Raw genomic sequence first — 19,634 nt, 5'->3', positions numbered from 1 at the left:
ACCGTTGTCGAACACTCTCAAAACAGGACACTTCAAGTCGTTCTCCCCGACCATAAACTGCAATATTTCATCACTGTGCAGGAGAAAACTAAACTAGTCGCCTACTGATGTGCCGAGATGACCAAATCTAAAGGCCAATAACGTCTTCAGCCTTTCATCCTGTATCACGTCCAGGAAGGGGGGGGGGCAACTCAGCTTCGACATCTCAGTTGTCCTTCATCATTGGCCCATGCTGAACTACCGTAGTCTCACCTTTCAGTGCTTGGGGACGTCGGAGCTGTCATTTTCAGAGTTAGGATGAATTGCCATGGTCCTTCGGTGTAATTGTTTGGATGTCGGAGCTGTCTTCGTTGATGGGAGATGTGATCAATATACGTTGTCATTTTTGTTAATGAAGAATTACCGGTCTCAAATAAACGGACAAATGCATACTGCTGGGACAGTCAAATAAGTCACAATCAAAACCATTGTCAGAACTGCAGGCAATGTCCTCGGCATACTGCCAGGCTGCGGGCGAATGAAAATCCACAAATATGTATTGAGACGACCACAACGACTAGACCTGCAGCGCCAACTGTACGCCGCAACTAACATTAACTTTCGTGATCGGGAATATATTCAAAACATTAGCATTTTCAGACAAAAATCATCAACTAAATTACCGATTTCTGCCTAAAATCATGGTTCATTTTCGTTGATTAACTGTTCAAGGGTAGATGTGTTGGGTAAATCCGATAATTACCCCATGAAATTAAGGTAAGTTGCCAAGATTTTAGTGAAAAACGTGAGTTATCATTGGCAACTTTTTTGACAGATACACTTAGGCCTACAGGGTGTTTCAAAATAAATGTTGGTTGTACCGGTAAGAGACTTGTCTTTTATGCCCCCAACCAACCCCAACCCAGTCGAACTTTTTTTTTTCAGACTTATTTGCATGGCCCGTGACTGATGCCAGTGATGGGCTGGTGGAATGCAAGTTATTATAGGCCTAAATGTCAGTTTGCCTATTCACTGTCGACACTGATCTTTTTTTTACTGATTGAAAGGTCGTGTCATATTTAATTGACTGTTTTAAATAGGGTAAATGTTCACTTTTTTTTAGATGGCTTACCAGGGTGAAATGGTATCGGACCTGTGTCTGAGGACCATTCTTGAAGATGGTGTCCCAAGTCCTCAATCCTTGGAAGAACTGATGCGCAAGTTAGATGTTCAGCTTGGCTTCAATAGACGACAGTATGTATTCAATCAATTGACTGTATTCCTCCACTAGAGTGCAGCATTTGTTGGGCCAAAAGAAATGATATCGTTTTCATGCATGCTGGCCCAGAGGGGGATATGAATTGGTCAACATATTCTAAATTTTGAGTGTCCAGACTGCATGAGATGCATTGTAAGTCTGTTGTGTTGTTTAGTCCACAGGTTATTGTGAGTGTTTTCCCTGTTAATTCAAAGTAAAGTTGTCCACCATGAACATGTTTAAGGCAACTATTGTTGTCTGTTTTCTACTTCAGACTTGAGAGGGTTGTGAATGACATTGTAAATGATGTGAACAACTTGCCAGGGAACCGAGTTTTCACGACTGCAACAGATGCAATAGAGCACATGTCAGAACATCATATACTGGAAAAGACGTCTTGTTTTGACCCTGATCCAGAGGATGTGACCCGTCTTCTAAAACATGTGGTAAGCTTATGGCCTTAAAACATACACGCTATGAACAAGCTAGGAAATGAAAACACCATTATTAAAGAACTTGGCTGCCATGAGACTTGATCTGAGTGTTCACCCAATTTCATTATATAAAGTATTTGTCTTTTGAAATTTTCCAGCTGTCAGTCTTGGAGAAGTGTCCAGGAAGTGAAGAAACCACACTGCAAAGCCTGCTGCAATTGTCATCAGAGGAAGGAATAATTCTACCAATCAGGTCATCGACAGCAGATCAGGTGACCGAATCAATGATGTCAATCAACACGGTAACAGATTCTAGTGAGCAGTTGAATGAGTCGCTCTGGGGTGAGATCTGTATGAGGTTACGGCGATCATTTATTGATGGTTTGAATAAACTTCCAATCAACATCCAACAGACTGCAATCAACTTGGATAAAGACAGGCGGTTAGATTACCTCCAGAGTTTGTGCTCCCTGTACCCCTCGGATGATATCTGGGCACGTTACAAAGGTCTTCGATGTCAACAGGTTGATCGCTGTATTGGTAATCTCCTCATGCCTCACGGACGAAGTCTTGATCTCCCAACATTTGCTGACAACTTCGAAGAGCTGGCGAATGTCATCATTGTCATGATTGATGAGGACTTCATCATCCTGAACTCGGGGATATTCAAGCGAAACGTAAAGCCATTCCAAGCCCTTCATGAGATATTCCAGGATAAACTTTCAGACGAGATCTCTGCAGTCATGGATAATATCATTGATGAATTAATCATCACGCAAAATGGAAGCCGACAGTCCTACCATGCTCATTCCTCAGGACTTATGAGCAACTTGAAATCCGGGATAAGTCATGTCAGCCGTAAGGGTGCATCAAAAAGTTTAGACAGTTTATTGATAAAGTCAGAGGACATGGGGACAGAATTGATTCTGCCCGCAAGTCATGTGCATGCCCTTACGACTATCATCTCGGCCACTTATGCCGTGGACTGTCATGTTGAGACGCTGTATCAGAGGATGACTTGGGAGGTGTTTGGGAATCAGAAGAAGAAAAACCTCAAGTCAAGCCTGAAAGGTAAATGTCATAGTTTGACACGAACGGTCGAATTGCCGATAATAAAAGCATTACTAGTTTTTGAGTCACCTGCAGTGTCCTGTGCTGTGCTGTACACTGGTGTTGGTTATTTGTGGTCTTGGTAGAAGTTTGTATCAGCAGCAGAGACCTGTATCGCGTAATATCAGTACCTACTATTTACAGTCATACCTTATTCCTAGCTTATTCTGTGCAAAAACACTTGACCTACCTCATCACTTCTTTCAAAAAACATGCTCCTCTTTCAAGTTTAAACTTAGCTTTCTCCAAATACCCTGTTTTATCATACCTACATACTTCAGAAACTATGTCTTCCCTTTTTCCTCAGATGCTTGTTTTATCATTATATAGTTCCTGTTCAATCAAAAGCTATGTTCCAACTCCCATCACACTCCTCACATCTCCCTTCCAGCTACAGGGCAGACTCCTACACCACCTGACCTCTCCCGTCGTAGGCCCAGCCTCCGGAGCAGTGAGACAACCGCTTTGCTGCCTGATGCTATCCCACCACCATTTGGTGCTACCTTGGCGATGATGGCCGAAGGTGGTTCATCAAACCTCCGAGGTAAGCTAGAGATGTGTTCCCCCAGCAGCACAGCAGCAGCTGTTGATTTTTAACCCAGTCTCCCGAAGTGTCTCTAATGAAGAGATTTTCAGACGGAGTTGCAAATCTGGGTTACAGCACTAAGAATTATGAATGACAGTCAGTCAGAATAGAGACAAAAAGTTTAACATACTCTATCTACTATCAATTGATTTGTTTCAGTAATTGAGAAAGCATTCCATGAAGACAAGCCACCTTGGCAGTGGAAGGAGCTGTTTGTAAAGTTAGTGCCTGACATAGCACGAGCAATGGAGAAGATTATCCGTGAGACGTCAAGTGCAGCACTGGAAGATGAATGGCAGGAGATCTTGAATAATCATGAGTTGAAGACGGAGGAGCTGTGTGAGATCATGATGGGAGGCAAGCTTGATTACCCCAGGGTGATACTCAAGGTAATGTGCGATTTATATCATTTTCTAATCTGATTAGTATCTTCTTCTTGATTCTAAGAATCCTAACCAAGGATTCAGTGTTTAATTTGATGTACATGTATGTCCATTGCTGTGATTCTGTTACTAATGGTGTTTCCCTTAACAGAGTAGGTTTAGCTTATTTAAATGCTTGCTGTTCTTTTCTCAACAGAGTATTGCAAGGACATTTCAGGAGATAGATGAGTTGGTACCCCTGGCTGCAATAGGTAGTGAAACATGCTTTCACTTACTCAGAACAACATTTGTAGAATGTACCACACAGCAAATGAAGAACTTCTATGCCAGGCTGAATAAGGTAAGCGTTTTTTTTACTACATGAAAACATGCTCTTGATAACAGAGAGTTACATTATCAACATTTTTCATCTAAAGGGACCTTTAGCTTCACAAAAGTGTAAAAGTGTAGAAATGATTTCTATTTTCAGATATGTGATCAAGTTCCTCAGAAGTTGCCCATGAATGGTTTTTACATTGCCCTGGCCAGTGCCGCTTTCATCAGGAATCATCTCCTGCACTTTGATACTGTGCTCACTGTGGAAGAAGGAAGGTAAGCCTAAGGACAGCAATCCTTATGGAATTCATTCAACAAGAGAAATCAGGGTTGTTGGTGTTGTGAATATCGCCCCATGAATCAGAAGTCCATTCTTTTTTCTAATTCTTGAAATTTCCTTTACAGCAAGAAGCTGTTCCTTACACTGTATCGACAGTTCTGTGACCTGGTTGATACCATATCACGTCAGATTGTTGAGTATCACAATGGTCTTCTAGCAAACTCGTTCCTACAGGATGCTGACAGTCACCACTGGGAAGACTCAAAAGAGTTCTATGATGTAGGTAAAATCAAAAGTATTTTGTGGGATGCTGATCCTCAACTGGGAGATCTGACAGATATTGATATTGGCCGTTTATAAAAAGATGTATGAGGAAACCTATGCAGGGAGAGTCACTCGATCTGTTAGGAATCAAATTGAAATAAGAAATACCGCTGGTCTCTTCTTCAGATGGTCATTCAATTTTCAAAGTAAACTGAACTGACAACAAGTCATCAAGGGACATACTCAAATTGGTAAAATATTTTCAGACCAGGCCACCTCAGTTCAGGCCGGTTGCCTGGTGTCCATATAAACAGAAAGGTTCTTCTGCACTTACATGTACACTTAATCCTCCATGTTTCAGGACCAGTCGTGCTCCTTGTCTATTCTGATGTGGAACCTCCATATGAAGGCCACCCAGCATGACCTGTGGCAGTTTGGCCCGCCGAGATTAGCGCAGAGTATGTTTGCTGCGATCATCCAGGAGTCGCTACTGGTGATGGCTCAGAGATATTGTCGGGTCAAACCAGCCTATAGAAGAACAAGACAGTTCAGGTGTGTAGGGGTGCAGCTCAGAGAAATCCAGTCAGACACAGTTTTGGTATATTTTCTGCGATCTATTGATAATTTATTGGTTGTGGTAATCCCTAGTATGATTTTAAGTTGCCATTTCATACTCTGGTTAGTAGTTTTGAGTTCCCACTTCTGAAGAGGCAGAACAACTTCAATGATCTGGAAGACAAAGTTTGACCTGGGGGATTCATTGAGCGATGAACTTTCTACTTTCAGATGCGATATCCTATCAATCCTTCTGTGTGCTAGTCAACTTTTGCTGCCTGGAAGTAACACATCCAGTCGGATGATGGATGCTAGCTCAGAACAGACGACACACTTCTCAATCCATAACTCCTGTACATCGCTGGTGGCCGCCATGGCTATTGTAGTATCACCACTTGAGTTTCTCTACAAGACTTTCAAGAAAGGCTTCAGCAAGAAGCGAATCGGCAATGAAGAAAGAGAAGGTGTCCATGGAAAACCAACTGATTGGCTCGCGCTAATCTGGCCACATCTGTTCCAGGCAGGATTCTCAGAGTAAGTGGACTACATGGATTTTAACTCAAAATAAAGTGTTACTGTTTCGATTGAAACAAAAGTTTTACAGTTCATGCTGACTTAAATCTGCAGGACTAGAATATCTTTTTGGTATTATATGTAGACCACTCCTTCGACCAGAAATACAGTTGTTCTCTTTCTTTAACAGCCTTGATGACATGCAAACGACATCAGCCTTGTACCTTCAACTCAAGTTGTTCAGTGTTCAACCAGAACCGAACTTCCCCATGATGCTTCAGGCCCTACTGATGAAAGACTTCACACTGCCGATAATGATTCTAACACAACCAATGGGAAAACTTAAACGTGTTCGATCGCAGGCATCATCCCCGAGTAAAAGTTGCGGCATGGCCTGCTGCCTTGGTGAACAGTGTCACTCAATCACAAAACGCCAAGCGGAGAATCTTTTCGTACCATTTGTGACCATCTTGATTAAGTGTTCTTGTAGCCCTGATGCTCTGGGCAAGGTACTGCTCTCAGTCATTGGAAGGTAAGTACTATCAAACCTCAAATGTTCAAGCCTCTTTATTTTCGCGATTTGGGGGACAAACTGGTACAACCGAAAGAAGCAATCAACCTGTATGAAGTGGTTTAAGGGCTCTGCCCTTGCGATAAATTTTACAATCCAATATACATGTAGAACCCTGGTACATGTAGCTCTTAGTGTAATAAACATTGAATTTATTTACAAATTAAACTCACCTCTTTGATTTCAGATCTGGAGACTGGGGCCTGTTTGAAGCTAACTCAATGCCAGGAAAAAATTCTGATGTGAGTTGAATTCTTCTATGTAGACCTGATGATGAGAACCTTCATTTGGAACAAATAAAATATGATTCATGAAAATGTAACATAAAAGTGTTAACCACCTGCTTACCGGAGGGCCTTTTTGCACTGAGACAGAAATAGCAGAACTTGTGAGTTTTTCTCAATGATGATGCCTTGTTTCACTAAAAGGATGAGGTCATTGATATTGATGATTTCAGATCCCGTTGTGGTTAGATGCAATCCATGAAGCGCTGGTTCCATTCATCAACCGTGTTATGACGCCAGCTTTGCAGATAATTCTAAAGCAGCCTGCACCGAAGATGGACCCGTTATGGAACTACCTCCATGAGCTTCCCTGTGGATGTAAACCTCTCAACATCGGTGACTGGAGTAAATCTAAATATGCCACTCCACCTCAGCATGCTGAACAAGGTATGTTATGAGGTGTACAAGGGGTCAAAGTTCTCATGAATTATTACTATCAATACACATTACATGCTGTAATGTAGAAACATGATACCGATGCACATTTTATTGCTTACTCAGCATGCTTTTCAAAAAAGTGAACTTTGATCCCGAACATTTTACAGTCTTTTTTCAAATTTCAAAACTTTTTAACAAATCTCATGTTGTGGTCAGTCACATCCGCTAGTTTAACTCTTTTTCAAATTGCTTGATAGCACAAATTTACTTCCAATGTTATGCATTGCACTAAGCTTGGAAACAAGTTTGCATGAAACTTAGCTTGTTGAGTACCTTATGCAGTAGGTTTGCACACTTTCGCTGGTAATGCATAATACTTTTGAGTATACATCTTGAAACTGAAGGGTCATGTCATGTCCCAATCAATACATTCTTGCAGGGGATCGTGATAAAACTGATAAAACTGATAGCACAGGAGAAGGAACACAAACTCCTACTCCTGAGGCTGAGAGTAAGTACAGTATAAATGTCAGTGTAACACTCGATGTGATCACAGCCCACTATTAAAGTCAACCTATGTAATTTGTTTGATTGATGTTAGATGACATGTTTATTGAAAAGTCTGTGACCTGACATTCCCAATGTTTTCTACAAATCCCTGTGTAAACATGGGCCCTGTTGCAAAAGAAACCTTCTTAAATAAAGTAGCGTTTTTGTGCAATTGGGACCTGTATGTTATACATTCTCATTGTTGTAATTGACAAGTGATGTGTGTTAATGATATTTCTGCATGTACAATTACCTGTGTGTATTGCATGTACGTGTAATTGTTTTGACCAGCTCAGCGTGCATAACAACTCAACTTCTCCAAATGTTTTCTTCTTTGAGAGTCGCCACCTTTATTATCATTGTCAGTCATCAACTTAGCCTTTGTCCTATTTGAATCTTTGTCCAGATATATTCAAGCAGAACATGTATCTGCACTCATGGGATGAATGCTGGAATTCACTGTGCCATAATACTGTACCTAAGTACAATATTGATGACATGGAACCGATCAGAATATTGATATATTTCTGCATCACAGACTTCCATGTTTGATATTTTTGTTCCAGCTTCAAGAGAAATGGTGGACAATGCCCTTAAAGCTCTATTGACACAGATCTTTGAAGAAGTCTACTGCATTCCAACAGCTCTGTGTACATTCTTCCAACTGGTTCAGGACAAGTTGCGAGAATTAGAATTGCCCAATGCTCATCATTCTGTAGGGTTACTTGTAAGTACTTCTTCTGAGAATATTAAACCTGGAGTGCTTCTGTCTAGGTTATTAAGGCCCTTGATATATCATTTCTGGTTTCACAGGGAGATTCCACCACGGTCATTCACAACTACATACACATTTTCATGGTTGGCATCTGTCCTTTCTGGCTGTGCTCCATTCTCCCAAATTTCTCTTCCATACTCTTGGCCTTAGGTGGCGAGTTAGATTTTGAAATTTATGATAAACTTCCCCTGTTTTCTTTACTACTTCCTCAGGTAATAGGGAACCTCCTTCGCATGAAACTCAGTGATTATACTTATGTTGAGGCCGTGACTGGACAGCCAGTGCGCCCTGCATCCAAGGACAACCTGTTGATGCTGGCTGATTGTGCTTATACTGTTCTTGCTCAATTTACAAGTAAGTTCATGGGTTGCTAGGGAACAGACAAACACTCCTTTGAGGACTCAGCTTAGTGAGCGCCAGAAGTTAGCACAGAATGTTCAGATTTTGTATTCAGTTAAGAATGGAAAATATGTGGAGCAGATGACTTGGCATAGCTCCTTCCTACTGGAATGTTTTTACTAACATTTACTTAGTTTCTCTACAATTGGGACACCTCTACAATGTATGTCGCTTGCCCTCAAAAAATCTACTTTATCTTAATTCAGAGTGTAAGGGTACTGGTACCCCAAGGTTGGCTAACTCCTTTGTGAGATATCATCGCCAGTGGCTACAAGAGAAGATGGATATACTATTGGATTATTTCTGGAGACCGTGAGTTCATGTTTTTCTGAACTCAAATATCTTTTTTTAAACTTCTTTATCTGTTTTTATGAGGTGATCATTTGGTGCAGATTTCAGAAGTTGACATGTGTTAACATGTAACAATGGTCAGCTTTCCTATCTGATTTGGTCACTTTTAGTGAAACTTGTAAATGGCAAAATGCTCCAATTCTCGTCCATCGATATGCCAAGAAAACATCTTCAGGACAAATAGAGGAACTCTGAACAGTTTTGTTCAATTACTTTCCAGACAATTTGCTGTTCCTGAAACTAAAATCCTGGATGGTGCCACTGCAGACTTCAGAGAGCAGTACCTCATTCCTGTTGCAAGTAGTATCCTGGAGACTTCCGAAGGTGAGAAATACTATACATGCCTAACCAAATAACAACTGGCGCGGCTTTGGGTCAATTTCAGGAGAGTATGCTTTTCACCAAACATCTGCATATTTCCTTGATTCCCTGGATATTCTCAAGATGCTGCCTTTAAACCAATGTTTCATGTCATTTCCAGGTCATCGTTCATTGATCCAGATCTACAACTTGCTCCAGAACAACATGACATGGTTATTGGGTCAGCTGGATGTGCCCCCACTCCTGGGAAGCAGGGGTGAGACCACAGAAGTGGGGGAATTCCATGTAAACATGGAACAGCCTCCAATCTGTGGATTCAATCCAATCAAGCAAGCTTCCAAAATAGGAAACGAACCATTCAATCATGTAAGTAATTGAAAAGGCCATTCAGGATAGTGAGGCCGCTTACCTTAGTGCTTCTATTGTCAAGTCTTACAATGTAGTGACGACTTCTTGATTGAGTCCCCTGTCTGCATTTTTCAGGAGGCTATTGGGAACTTCAATATCAATTGGCAGTCGTTGCTGCAGAGTGATCTTGGCCTGAGTGAGATAGGATTCAGGACTCTGCTCTTCAACCGCCACGAGATGCAGGAAGGGGCTTACTTGGAAGAAGTTGAGAAGAAACCTGTTCATGTGCTCAAGATGAGGTATGATGTGGAATCGGCTGAGATCACTTAATATTGTAACAGTAAAAGTAAAGTTTAAGGAAGCTTTGTTTATCATAATGTAACCCACTGAAAGGACCAGCTAGAACCAGTTTTATGTGACAGTCTTATGATAACATCTCTTGTCCAGATGACCCCTTTAAATCAAAGATTTTATTAACATGTACTGTACAATGATATTCAGCTGTAAACAGAGTTCCAATGTTGTGATGTAAATTTGTCCATTTATTTATTTTTGTAACTTTTATTTTACATACGTAGTGCAATTTACAGGTATTACTTATCTTTACTTATTTTCATGGTTTAATACTTATATTAAACATACAAAGACACAATCATAATGCCAGGACAGATTAATAAGACTTTATCAAAACATATCCATCCCACCTGAAAAATCAGCGACCCGCCTTGTTTTCTATCTTCATTTATGCCTCCTGTTTAATTTAGCCTTCAAATGAAACAGGGAATAACGCAGAACAGACACACGCCTTGTTGGGTAGTTTCCTTCATGTTCTTGTAAGCTTACATGGAGTTCTAGTTCAGTGTGAAGATACTGATACTAATTCATGATAAGTACATGTAGAATCGAACTGTGGCTGTTGTTAACATGAATATGTTTTGTGAGGGGAGAATACAGTACTACAAGTATATGCATATTGGGTATTGTAACGATGTATTGATTTAAAGACAAAAATGAGACACTTCTTTCCTTTAAAGGGAGATAATAGGCAGGACTCCACGAGGCCAGATTATCAAGGCTGACAATATGTGTCCCACATGTGCATGGAATAGTGAAGCCTGTCCTAACTACACCTATTAGTCACCTGAAGACCTGTTTTAACCCCTAGTTCCTGCCTATAGTTCCCATTTAAAGAATGACAATGCTTCATGTGCGCATTATTGCAAAGCTTAGTGTATTGTTCCAATTAGGATGGGCTGGCCTTTATCATATCAGCAGTCATGACATATCAAATAATGTTGTAGTTTATGTTTTACATGGTCTGGCAAGTGTTACTGTTCATCATAGTGCCAAATCCAGTAAGTTAATACTGCTATTGTGATATTTTACCGATGGAATAAAAGTATTGAAATGAAACTAATTGTGTTGTTGACCTTTGTTCAATCTGGGTGTTGAATCCACCCCAACCTCTAACCCTAAGGACAAGTGGCCAAGCTTGAACCATGCAAGTGAAGCTCGAAATTGCCAACTGGCCTTGTTGAAGACAAGCCTTCCTCCATAGACAACACGATCAGGACATGTGCATTAACTGCTTGTGCCTCCAGACAAGCCATCGTATGTCAACGGACTGTGCCAGACAGAGGACATGTCATATGATATTACTCCGAAGACAGCAGGACTAGGACAGTTGTGCCTGTCGGTCTTCTCAGATGACTGCCTGCCAACCATTGTCTGAGTGCATGGTCCTACAAAGACAACGCGGTCAGAGGACATGCATGCTATTGTCCCTTTGGTGTGCTGACAGTACTTGAGGAGACTCAGCAGGATAGTGCCCTTGCCAGGTCTGGCAACTGCTGTTAACTTCTTACAACATTGCCAGCTACAGACGACTCAATAAGGACTGGTGTGATGACCGATTGAACCTTAAGACAAACCATCTTCCATAGACAACATGATAAGGAGAGGTGCATCAACTAATTGTGCCACAAGACAAGCCACCCTGGTGTGTCGGTTATGCCACAAGACAAGCCATCCTCTGATAAGCCCCATTATTCCCCCAAGGACAGTGGGATTGACAGTTGTGCCAGTTGGTCTTCTCAGAAGACTACCTGCCAACGACAACTGTCTGATGTACATGATTCGTACAAAGACTGTACTGGAAGGACATGCATAACATTGTCCATTCGATTTATTCACAACACACGAGGAGTGCTTTTGCCAGGTCAAACAACTGCTGTCAGCTTCCTTACAACATTGCCTGCTACAGATGACACAATAAAGACAGGTGTGCTAATCGATTGTGCCACAAGACAAGCCACCTCGATGTGTCAATCGATTTTGCCAGAGGACATGACATGTCACCCTCTCTCTAGGCATATTATTCCTCCAAAGTCGATCAGCAGGACTTGGGCAGCTGTGCCACCATGTCTTCTCAGAAAACTACATCACAACCATTGTCTGAATACTGCATGATACCTTATCTACAAAGATGGCACCGGAGGACATACATGTCATATAGTCCCTCTTGTCTAATGACAGTGCTTGAGGAGTCCAATTATGTGGGTTTGCCAGGTCTGGACTGGACAAGATTGCCAGTTACAGACAACACAATTGGGACAGGTCTGTTGTCCTCCATAGGATAGGTGTGTCAACTCATTGTTCCAGCGGACAAGTCATCCTCTATAGACAACACAATAAGGACAGGTGTCTTAACCGATTGAGCCACAAGACAAGCCACCTAGGTGGACCAACCGATTATAGAAGAGGACCTGTCACCCTCTGTAAGGCATTCCTCCAAAGACAGCAGGATGAGGACAGTTGAGTTGTGCCAGGCGGTCGTATCAGAAGACTACATGCCAAACACTCTTTGAGTACATGATTCCTACAAAGACGGCACTGAAAGGACATCCATATCACAGCTGTCCCTGCGGTTATTGACAGTTGCCACAAGACACACTTGCTGTCATTCATAGGCAACACGATGAGGACAGGTGTGTCAAATGATTGTGCCACATGACAACGAGCAATCGTTGGTTTCGGCACATAATCCTCCCGAGACAGCAGGATTGGGTGCCAGCTGGTCTTCTCATATTAAGACTACATCCCAACGTCTTGTTTATAGGGTGCAATCCCACAAAGACAATACCAGGAGTCCTTTTGGTTTATTAACAGTACTTGAGGAGTGTCATGAAGAAAGTGTTTTCTGAGGTTTGCCACAGGAATCCATGGTGTTTAGGGACTGCAGAAAACAGTATTCCTTTCAATGAAAGTTGTAGCCATCACTGTCAAGAGTAACCTGGGATGATGAATCGTACTCAAAGCACCAAAACAGTAAATTTTAAAGAGTTTGCAAAGAAGAACAACAGTACAGTATATTTTCAGACATTTTCTTTAATCCTGAAATCATTTTCTGAACAAGCTGCCAGAAAGCAGCCATCATCTTATTGCAAAGTTTCATACACCATTTAAACATTCAGCACATTCATTAGAAACCCCATACATGTGTAGTAGATTGCCATGTTCATTTGTTCATGACTATTCCTGTACACTAGTCACAAAAAGTGCAGACCAAGGAACATACAGAAGAAGAAACACATTCACTGAAATCATTTTAAAACCCCAAATGTGAAATTCCACCAATTTTTGCAAAACAACAATGGTGGCTATCATTATAGTAGGGAAGTTTGCAAATTTTACCAACTTTAATGCTCCATTTGATCACAAGAAACCCCCACTATTCTTAAAACTGCCTATGTTGTACAATACTTGGTAACAAATTACTATGTACAGTACAAATAATTTACAGCAGATATTTCATACCGACTTTGATTTCATGCAAAGAAACACAAACAAGCCAACTTCAACGATACAAACTGCCAAATGTATTAAATACACAACAGCAGCCCATCAATCAAATACTGTGTCAGCATGATTAAGCTAGTTGAGGCATTTTACACCTAACCTCTTTAAGGTAAAATAGGCCTGCTGTACAGGCGCCCTCCAACAGCTTAACTGCATCTACACAGTACCTTCATGATCATCATAATCACAACAACATCCGACAAAACACAACACAACTGTGATTTGACCAGACTTTTGACTAAACATTTTACTAAAATAAAGATTTATCATATCTAATATTTACAATCTAACACTGAATACAGGCAAGAAGTACTACATGTTTCAGTAGACTTGAATTATTTTATCATACAAACAAATGCATAGCATTTACTAAAAGTCGACACCATTCTCAAAACTTGTTCAAAGATTGACGCATCCCAATACACAAGCAAAAGCTGTGTACCCTTCCTTTCGTCCCAGGGCTGGGACACACAAATCCCTGTCACTTTTCAAAGGTTTTTTATTGTCATTTATGAAACACAACACATGTCTTACTTTGTTCTGTAGACTCGATAGTAATGTACCCATCTTTAAGGAAAACAAACAGGGGAATATATGGCATCTATAAATGGATTGATGAAATCCTCCATTACACTTTAATGTATATGCAAAACAAGGGAAACTCTGGTAACACAAGTTGTTCTTGGTTGACAACTTTCTTGTGTGAATGATATTTACAATGAAAGTATGATGATTCGAGACCGATTCCAGTGGTATATCAATTTTTAAAGGAAGTCAATGGGCAGCAGCCAGGTTCAAATTAATTTACAAGGAGTTGCCAAAAGGGGCCACTCCAATCTGACAGTACAGCGAATATGTTTCATGCTGAATCAATGGAGAATATGTTTCATGCTGAATCAAACACAACCCAGGCTCCTACCTGTGCATTGTAAGATGAAGATGACCATTTTATCTCGGTGATTCCTGTCCATAGTCCCCCTTTAACAACGTACAACAGAATACTATATGTTGAATATGGTTGAATGCCTACATGTAGCAGTAACAAACATCCACATTTAGAGATGGATCTCCTAGAGCATTATCACAGACTTTGGATGAAAAGATTACGAAGACAAAATATTGTTCGGAACAGCTCAGGATTATGATACAAAGCAACTATAGCTAGCACTAAGTACAGATTGGAGATTAAATCCACACTTGCTAGTACAGGAAGATTGGCCCAGCTTAGTTCTGCAGTACATGATAGATAATATATGTTAATACAGGGTAGAGACTCAAATGAGCTGCAGTCCACATACTGTGCAAATAAAATACATTAGTGCCAACGTTTTCATGATCGATGCAGTGAGAGGCATCCCAATGGTTACAGAGAGAAGCAGTATTTACAAGCAAAATGTGGTTCCATCATGATGTGGTCCTTGGGACTGATACAGCCAGCTGCACTGTCGAAGGAGCACTTGATGAAGGAATACTTGTCACAGCAGGGCTGGCTACATTTGCTGCAACAACCGTTGGCATGGTGACCATAATGACCGGCTTGAAAACCTGCCCACCAACCTGTTGTATTCCTTGTAAGAATGGCTGTTGAATGAGCGTTGGAATTCCTCCCACAGTTTTGATGAATGACTGCACATTATTAAGTTGTGGCTGTGAAGTGTTCTGGTTGAGCTGAACCATTGTTGGTGTCATGACAGTAATTGGTGCAAGGAACTGTGTCAAGTTGCCCATATTGGACACAGAAGTCAGTCCTTGTGGTAGAGTAGCAATCACCTGATTCGTCCCAGCCACAGTTTGTGAGCCAGGACTCGTCTTGATGGAACTGTGCTGCTGTTGTTGTTGTAGCTGTTGCTGTGCTATTGCCTGTTGGACCATCTGACTGATGGCGGAAAGATGGTTCCCAGGCGTGAGGATCTGCGTCCCAGGAGCCAAGATCTGCTTCAAAGTGCTTGTCGGATTACTAGCTGCCTGTGAAGTGATACCGGCAACCTGTGCTGTCGACAACATGGTAACTGGTGTCCCAACAGTACTGACTTGAGTTGTCACAGGTTGTGATTCCAGTTTCACAGGATTGTGTGCCACCAGGGTAAAAACACCAGGTCCTGGCTTCACAACTGAAGCAGTGTTCGTTAACCCGGATTCAGTCTTATTTTGCAGCGGTGCCTGTACTCTTGGATTGGTTTGAATCTGCATTGGTAACTGTATCCCAGGTTCTGTCTTTATTTGCCATGGTACTTGCACAGGAACGGCAGATGCCGTTGTTGTGCCTGTCATTAACGCAGTACTAGTCGTAACTGGAGCTTTAGTTATTGTTCCTGAGGGCGCTAAATGTACCGTTTCTCCTGTTGCTGAGGGTGCTACTTGTACCATTTCAACCGTTGCTGCTGGTCCAACTTGTACCGTTTCACCCGTTGCTGAGGCCGCTACTTGTACGGATTCACCCGCTGCTATAGCCTTTGCGATGACTTCCTGGATGTGAAAAGGTATCCGCACTGAAGATGCTGGAATGGTCAAGTGAGGTGGTGCTCCTGGATTCGGTAGAGTTATAACCGCTGAAATAACAGAATGAGAACAATAAATTCAGAGGTCGTGTTTTATTTAACATCACTATAACACCACAAGCCTTCTTAAGTACAAAGACATACACAACATCTAGGCCATGCCCATTACATTGGTTATCTTACCTGGTCCTGGTCCTGGTCCAGGTTGTATGGCAGGTAATTGCTGTTGCTTCTGCTGCTGTTGTTGTGCCTGTGCTCTCTGGGAAATCTGGCGCTGTAATAACTGAGCCACCTGAGTTTTCACCGTTTGTTGTGATGTCACTGGTACTGCACCAATACTAGCAGTGGTCTTTGTCACTGAAAAGAGCAAAACTCTATAAAATCACTGAAGTCATGATATGGTAACAGTTGATGTGACTAATATAAAATACATGAGATCAGACCCATTGTTATTTGTTCATAGAAGAAGGAAAATGAATGTATGATTATGTACAAAGGCACAAAATGCCATCTTTTGCATCCATATTCTAGAAATTCTACGGAAAAGAGTGAGAATACTGAGATACCCACCTGTTGTTAGTGCTGTGCTAGTGACCGACTTGGAAATGCCACTTGCAGAAGATGAAAAGCCAGTGGTATAGAATGTGGGTGTACTCTTTGAAGGGGTTTTCCGCTTGAGGTTTCCTGAATCCTCATCTTCACTTACAATTGGACTGCAACCTTCTGCAAGATAGATAATTTACGTTTAGGTCAACTGAAATTCTTTACATGGAAGACACACTTTGAAATGAGATTAAGAATTTGGTTATTGATGTTCAACTTTTATCTCAACAAATAGTAGATATGCAGTTTATATCTCCTCAAGCAGATAACAAAGTTGAGGATAAGTAACATATGTATTGTCCTCAAAGTTTGGTCTGCATTTTGTAATCGACGCCATTAGACATCAACCTGGTAAGGGAGAGCGTAGTTCAGTTTGTCCCGTCACGGTGGAAAAATCACTCCCATTAGGCCCTACCTGATGCAGTAGATGTTGAATTGGTATCACGCTCCTGATCAGCAACTGCCTGAACAAAACTATTCAAGTCAAAGTCGATATTCAACTGCTGAAGATCTCGTTTTAGGGTGAGAATATTCTCTTGGTAGCGGATTTTTTCTCCAGCAAGACGCTGCATATCCTGCTCAAACTCCTTTTCTTTCCTCTTCAAAATCTGAAATTATCCATTACAAAGATGTCAAAACCATTGCAATGGAGGAGTTCCAAAGTGTTTCCAACCATCAGTAACTTTGCTAGGCTAGACATCCAAAAAGTTCTCTCAATCTTGAAACAATCACAGAAATGTCGAGTCACAACTTTTACCCCAGCTCTCTCATTTTGAGAGTACATCTTCTTTTGATTCAATAATGTAAATAAATAGGACTATGTAGTTAAAATTTTCACTATTTTGCCAATTATCTTTTTGTTAAACCCAGACAATGACGCATGACCATTGACTGGGTATAAAAGCATTATGCAAGTGTCAACATAAGCCACACCCATAATTAGACCTGCAAATACTTCATTGGTCAGATTATATCAGCATGGCTCATTAAATATCCAATGCTGAAGTCGGGCTAGAGACTAGACTGGGTCAACATGCCAATGCACCTTGACAATGAAGAATGCCTATTAAGACTCATTTGACATTAGTGATGGTTTTCATCATATATTAGCTCCGATTTGGCACACTCTGAATTGCACATCAAGGAAGAGCCAAAGAACTGGGGCAATAATCTTGGGGAATCATGTCTTCCTTGTTGGTCACATGTGACTGCCTTGTTAAGTCGTCAAGCTCTTGATTGGATAAATTTGTCGATATGGCTATTCCATATGTTATTTTCATTCCCCTGATTGATCACCAACAACTGCTGAGAACAATTTCAAATCAACAAAGAGCTATAGTGTGTGTCACCAAAACAGAATTCAAGAAATTTGCCAGGCTCGGTCGACTCATTGCTCTTAAAAGACATACCTGGATGTACCTAAGGGAGCTCCTCAGGATAGCTAGATTGGAGATCTTCTTGTCCTCCATGCTTGGAATGTGTTCTTTCAGAAGTTCAAAGCATTCTTTCAGATGTGCTCGTCTGAAATAAGAACCAAAATATTTACGAAAATTGCACATAACTGAAACAGTCCAATCAGAATTCCAGGGACTTCTTTATCAACAATTCAGAAGGCCTAGGCTACAGACTGTGCAGCCTCTGCAGCCATTCAAAATACCAATACTAGCTTGTATTGATTTGCATAAAAAGAGCAAAATGACTACATGTATGATTTATTGAGACCAACCGTTTATTACTGCTGATAAGACCGAGCATGCGGAGGTGTCAGTTTCCCAGTGACAACAGAATTTGGCAAAGAGCCAATAAATGAATAATACTGACATGTGGCAACCAAATCCATGGAAGTATCAATACTATAATAACTGAGTGTCACTATAATCTGTTAGTGTTATATCTGATGCAGGATGATGCCTTCTGCCTTCAGAACTCATTCATTTAAAACTTCCACTATCTTGTCAAAGATCCAGGCCATGTGTGTTCAGACAAAGCATGGTCTCTGTTTACAAATGATGCCTCGCTTTCGAATCCCCAATCGCGTCATCAAATAAATTATGCAAATGAGCTCACGAATCCTTAACATTCTTACCGGTTTTTCTCTAGTTTGTTGTGTACCTCTCTGGTCCCAGCCCTGCAAAAGTGTGAATTGATACACTTAGATTGACAAGGAAGCCCTCAAATCAAAATATATCGGCAATCAAGCCGGAAAATGCGAAAGCGTGACCTGTTCTAAAAATAGAAACATTAGCGTCAAGCATGGCGTGGACAGGTCACATGCACAATATAAGAACCCACACACTTACCCTCCCGCTCGTCTCTTTTCTCCGCCGTCTTCAGACATTTCCTCGTCGTTCGCCTCGTTGTTATTCAGAATTGAAGACTTGCGCTTACGGGAGTGACGGCTTGTCTTGGCGTAAGGATGAAAATCTGGAGATTTCTCATCTGAAAAACATGATAGACGAGATGAACCGGCGAGTCCGGGGCGTTGCTCGGCACACAACCACACGAACGACAGAACACCAGAAACATATCCCACTTTTCTGAGAAGAAAAAGCCACATAAAACCATGGGCAAACAGCTTATTCACCACATATTGGAATGACCAAATACACAGAGCAATCCTATCATCTAAATCACCCGAAATCGGAGCACAAAACACGACAGAAAACCATTGACGACGTACTGCGGAAAACCATAATGTCCACACTGTTGTCTTCGAAAACTTACCACGTGTTGGTGTTCCATCGTCCAAGAACTCTGCGGCTTCCAACAACGTTGACAGACTCATGTCACAAAGCGAGCGGTTCAGTGGGAAGTTGAGACCTTTGGCTCACAGGATCTTCATAAATTTAGCTGAAGTTCGCAACGAAAAAGGAATAAAAGTGAATTGAAATTAGGGTCTCCCCGAAGATGGCGTAGATTGATCAAAACAGACCAACGCTGCGAAATAAGTGAACACGTGGGTTAATTTGCATACGTAAATATTCATTAGTCTGCTGTTCCATTCGCTGTGTTCACCCCGCAT

At 41.3% G+C, this 19,634-nt stretch overlaps 2 protein-coding genes across 3 annotated transcripts; one reads left to right on the top strand and one right to left on the bottom strand.

Moving 5' to 3' along the window:
- Positions 1 to 610: 610 nt before the first annotated feature.
- Positions 611 to 11,066, top strand: LOC135503081 (uncharacterized protein KIAA0825-like). 2 transcript variants are annotated; one of them, XM_064796408.1, is made up of 21 exons: positions 611 to 756; positions 1,103 to 1,233; positions 1,512 to 1,683; positions 1,830 to 2,742; positions 3,173 to 3,325; positions 3,527 to 3,756; positions 3,947 to 4,090; positions 4,220 to 4,341; positions 4,471 to 4,624; positions 4,971 to 5,161; positions 5,396 to 5,698; positions 5,868 to 6,209; positions 6,436 to 6,490; positions 6,706 to 6,919; positions 7,350 to 7,421; positions 8,026 to 8,186; positions 8,447 to 8,588; positions 8,840 to 8,945; positions 9,205 to 9,308; positions 9,466 to 9,671; positions 9,789 to 11,066. In XM_064796408.1, exons 2-21 carry the CDS (start codon positions 1,103 to 1,105, stop codon positions 9,981 to 9,983), a joined length of 4,110 nt encoding a protein of 1,369 aa, XP_064652478.1. In that variant the 5' UTR covers positions 611 to 756; the 3' UTR covers positions 9,984 to 11,066. The 2 variants fall into 2 exon arrangements, with proteins under 2 accessions (XP_064652478.1, XP_064652487.1); XM_064796417.1 differs by lacking the exon at positions 7,350 to 7,421.
- Positions 11,067 to 14,045: 2,979 nt separating this feature from the next.
- On the bottom strand, positions 14,046 to 19,561 carry LOC135503076 (max-binding protein MNT-like). Its single transcript, XM_064796392.1, has 8 exons — positions 19,337 to 19,561; positions 18,913 to 19,051; positions 18,699 to 18,740; positions 18,022 to 18,133; positions 17,028 to 17,220; positions 16,580 to 16,732; positions 16,193 to 16,366; positions 14,046 to 16,060 (listed from the first exon to the last, which is right to left on the bottom strand). The coding sequence occupies exons 1-8, from the start codon at positions 19,395 to 19,397 to the stop codon at positions 14,916 to 14,918; spliced, it is 2,019 nt and encodes a 672-aa protein (XP_064652462.1). The 5' UTR covers positions 19,398 to 19,561; the 3' UTR covers positions 14,046 to 14,915.
- Between the last annotated feature and the right edge of the window lie 73 nt (positions 19,562 to 19,634).

This window comes from Lineus longissimus, chromosome 2, assembly GCF_910592395.1.
Source record: "Lineus longissimus chromosome 2, tnLinLong1.2, whole genome shotgun sequence".
In the NCBI taxonomy this organism is placed as follows: Eukaryota; Metazoa; Nemertea; class Pilidiophora; order Heteronemertea; family Lineidae; genus Lineus; species Lineus longissimus.
Note: the sequence above shows the minus strand (reverse complement) of the source record. Positions and strands in the feature narration are given on the sequence as shown.

What these genes read in the sequence shown, in the direction of transcription:
- LOC135503081 (XM_064796408.1), top strand. Translation starts at nt 1,103, where the DNA reads ATGGCTTACCAGGGTGAAATGGTATCGGACCTGTGTCTGAGGACCATT. An exon ending in AGAAGAACAAGACAGTTCAG is followed by an intron (nt 5,162 to 5,395) that starts GTGTGTAGGGGT and finishes TTCTACTTTCAG; the next exon opens with ATGCGATATCCTATCAATCC. An exon ending in TGTTCTTGCTCAATTTACAA is followed by an intron (nt 8,589 to 8,839) that starts GTAAGTTCATGG and finishes ATCTTAATTCAG; the next exon opens with AGTGTAAGGGTACTGGTACC.
- LOC135503076 (XM_064796392.1), bottom strand. Translation starts at nt 19,397, where the DNA reads ATGAGTCTGTCAACGTTGTTGGAAGCCGCAGAGTTCTTGGACGATGGA. An exon ending in TAGCACAGCACTAACAACAG is followed by an intron (nt 16,367 to 16,579) that starts GTGGGTATCTCA and finishes TGCTCTTTTCAG; the next exon opens with TGACAAAGACCACTGCTAGT. An exon ending in TGGACCAGGACCAGGACCAG is followed by an intron (nt 16,061 to 16,192) that starts GTAAGATAACCA and finishes CTGTTATTTCAG; the next exon opens with CGGTTATAACTCTACCGAAT.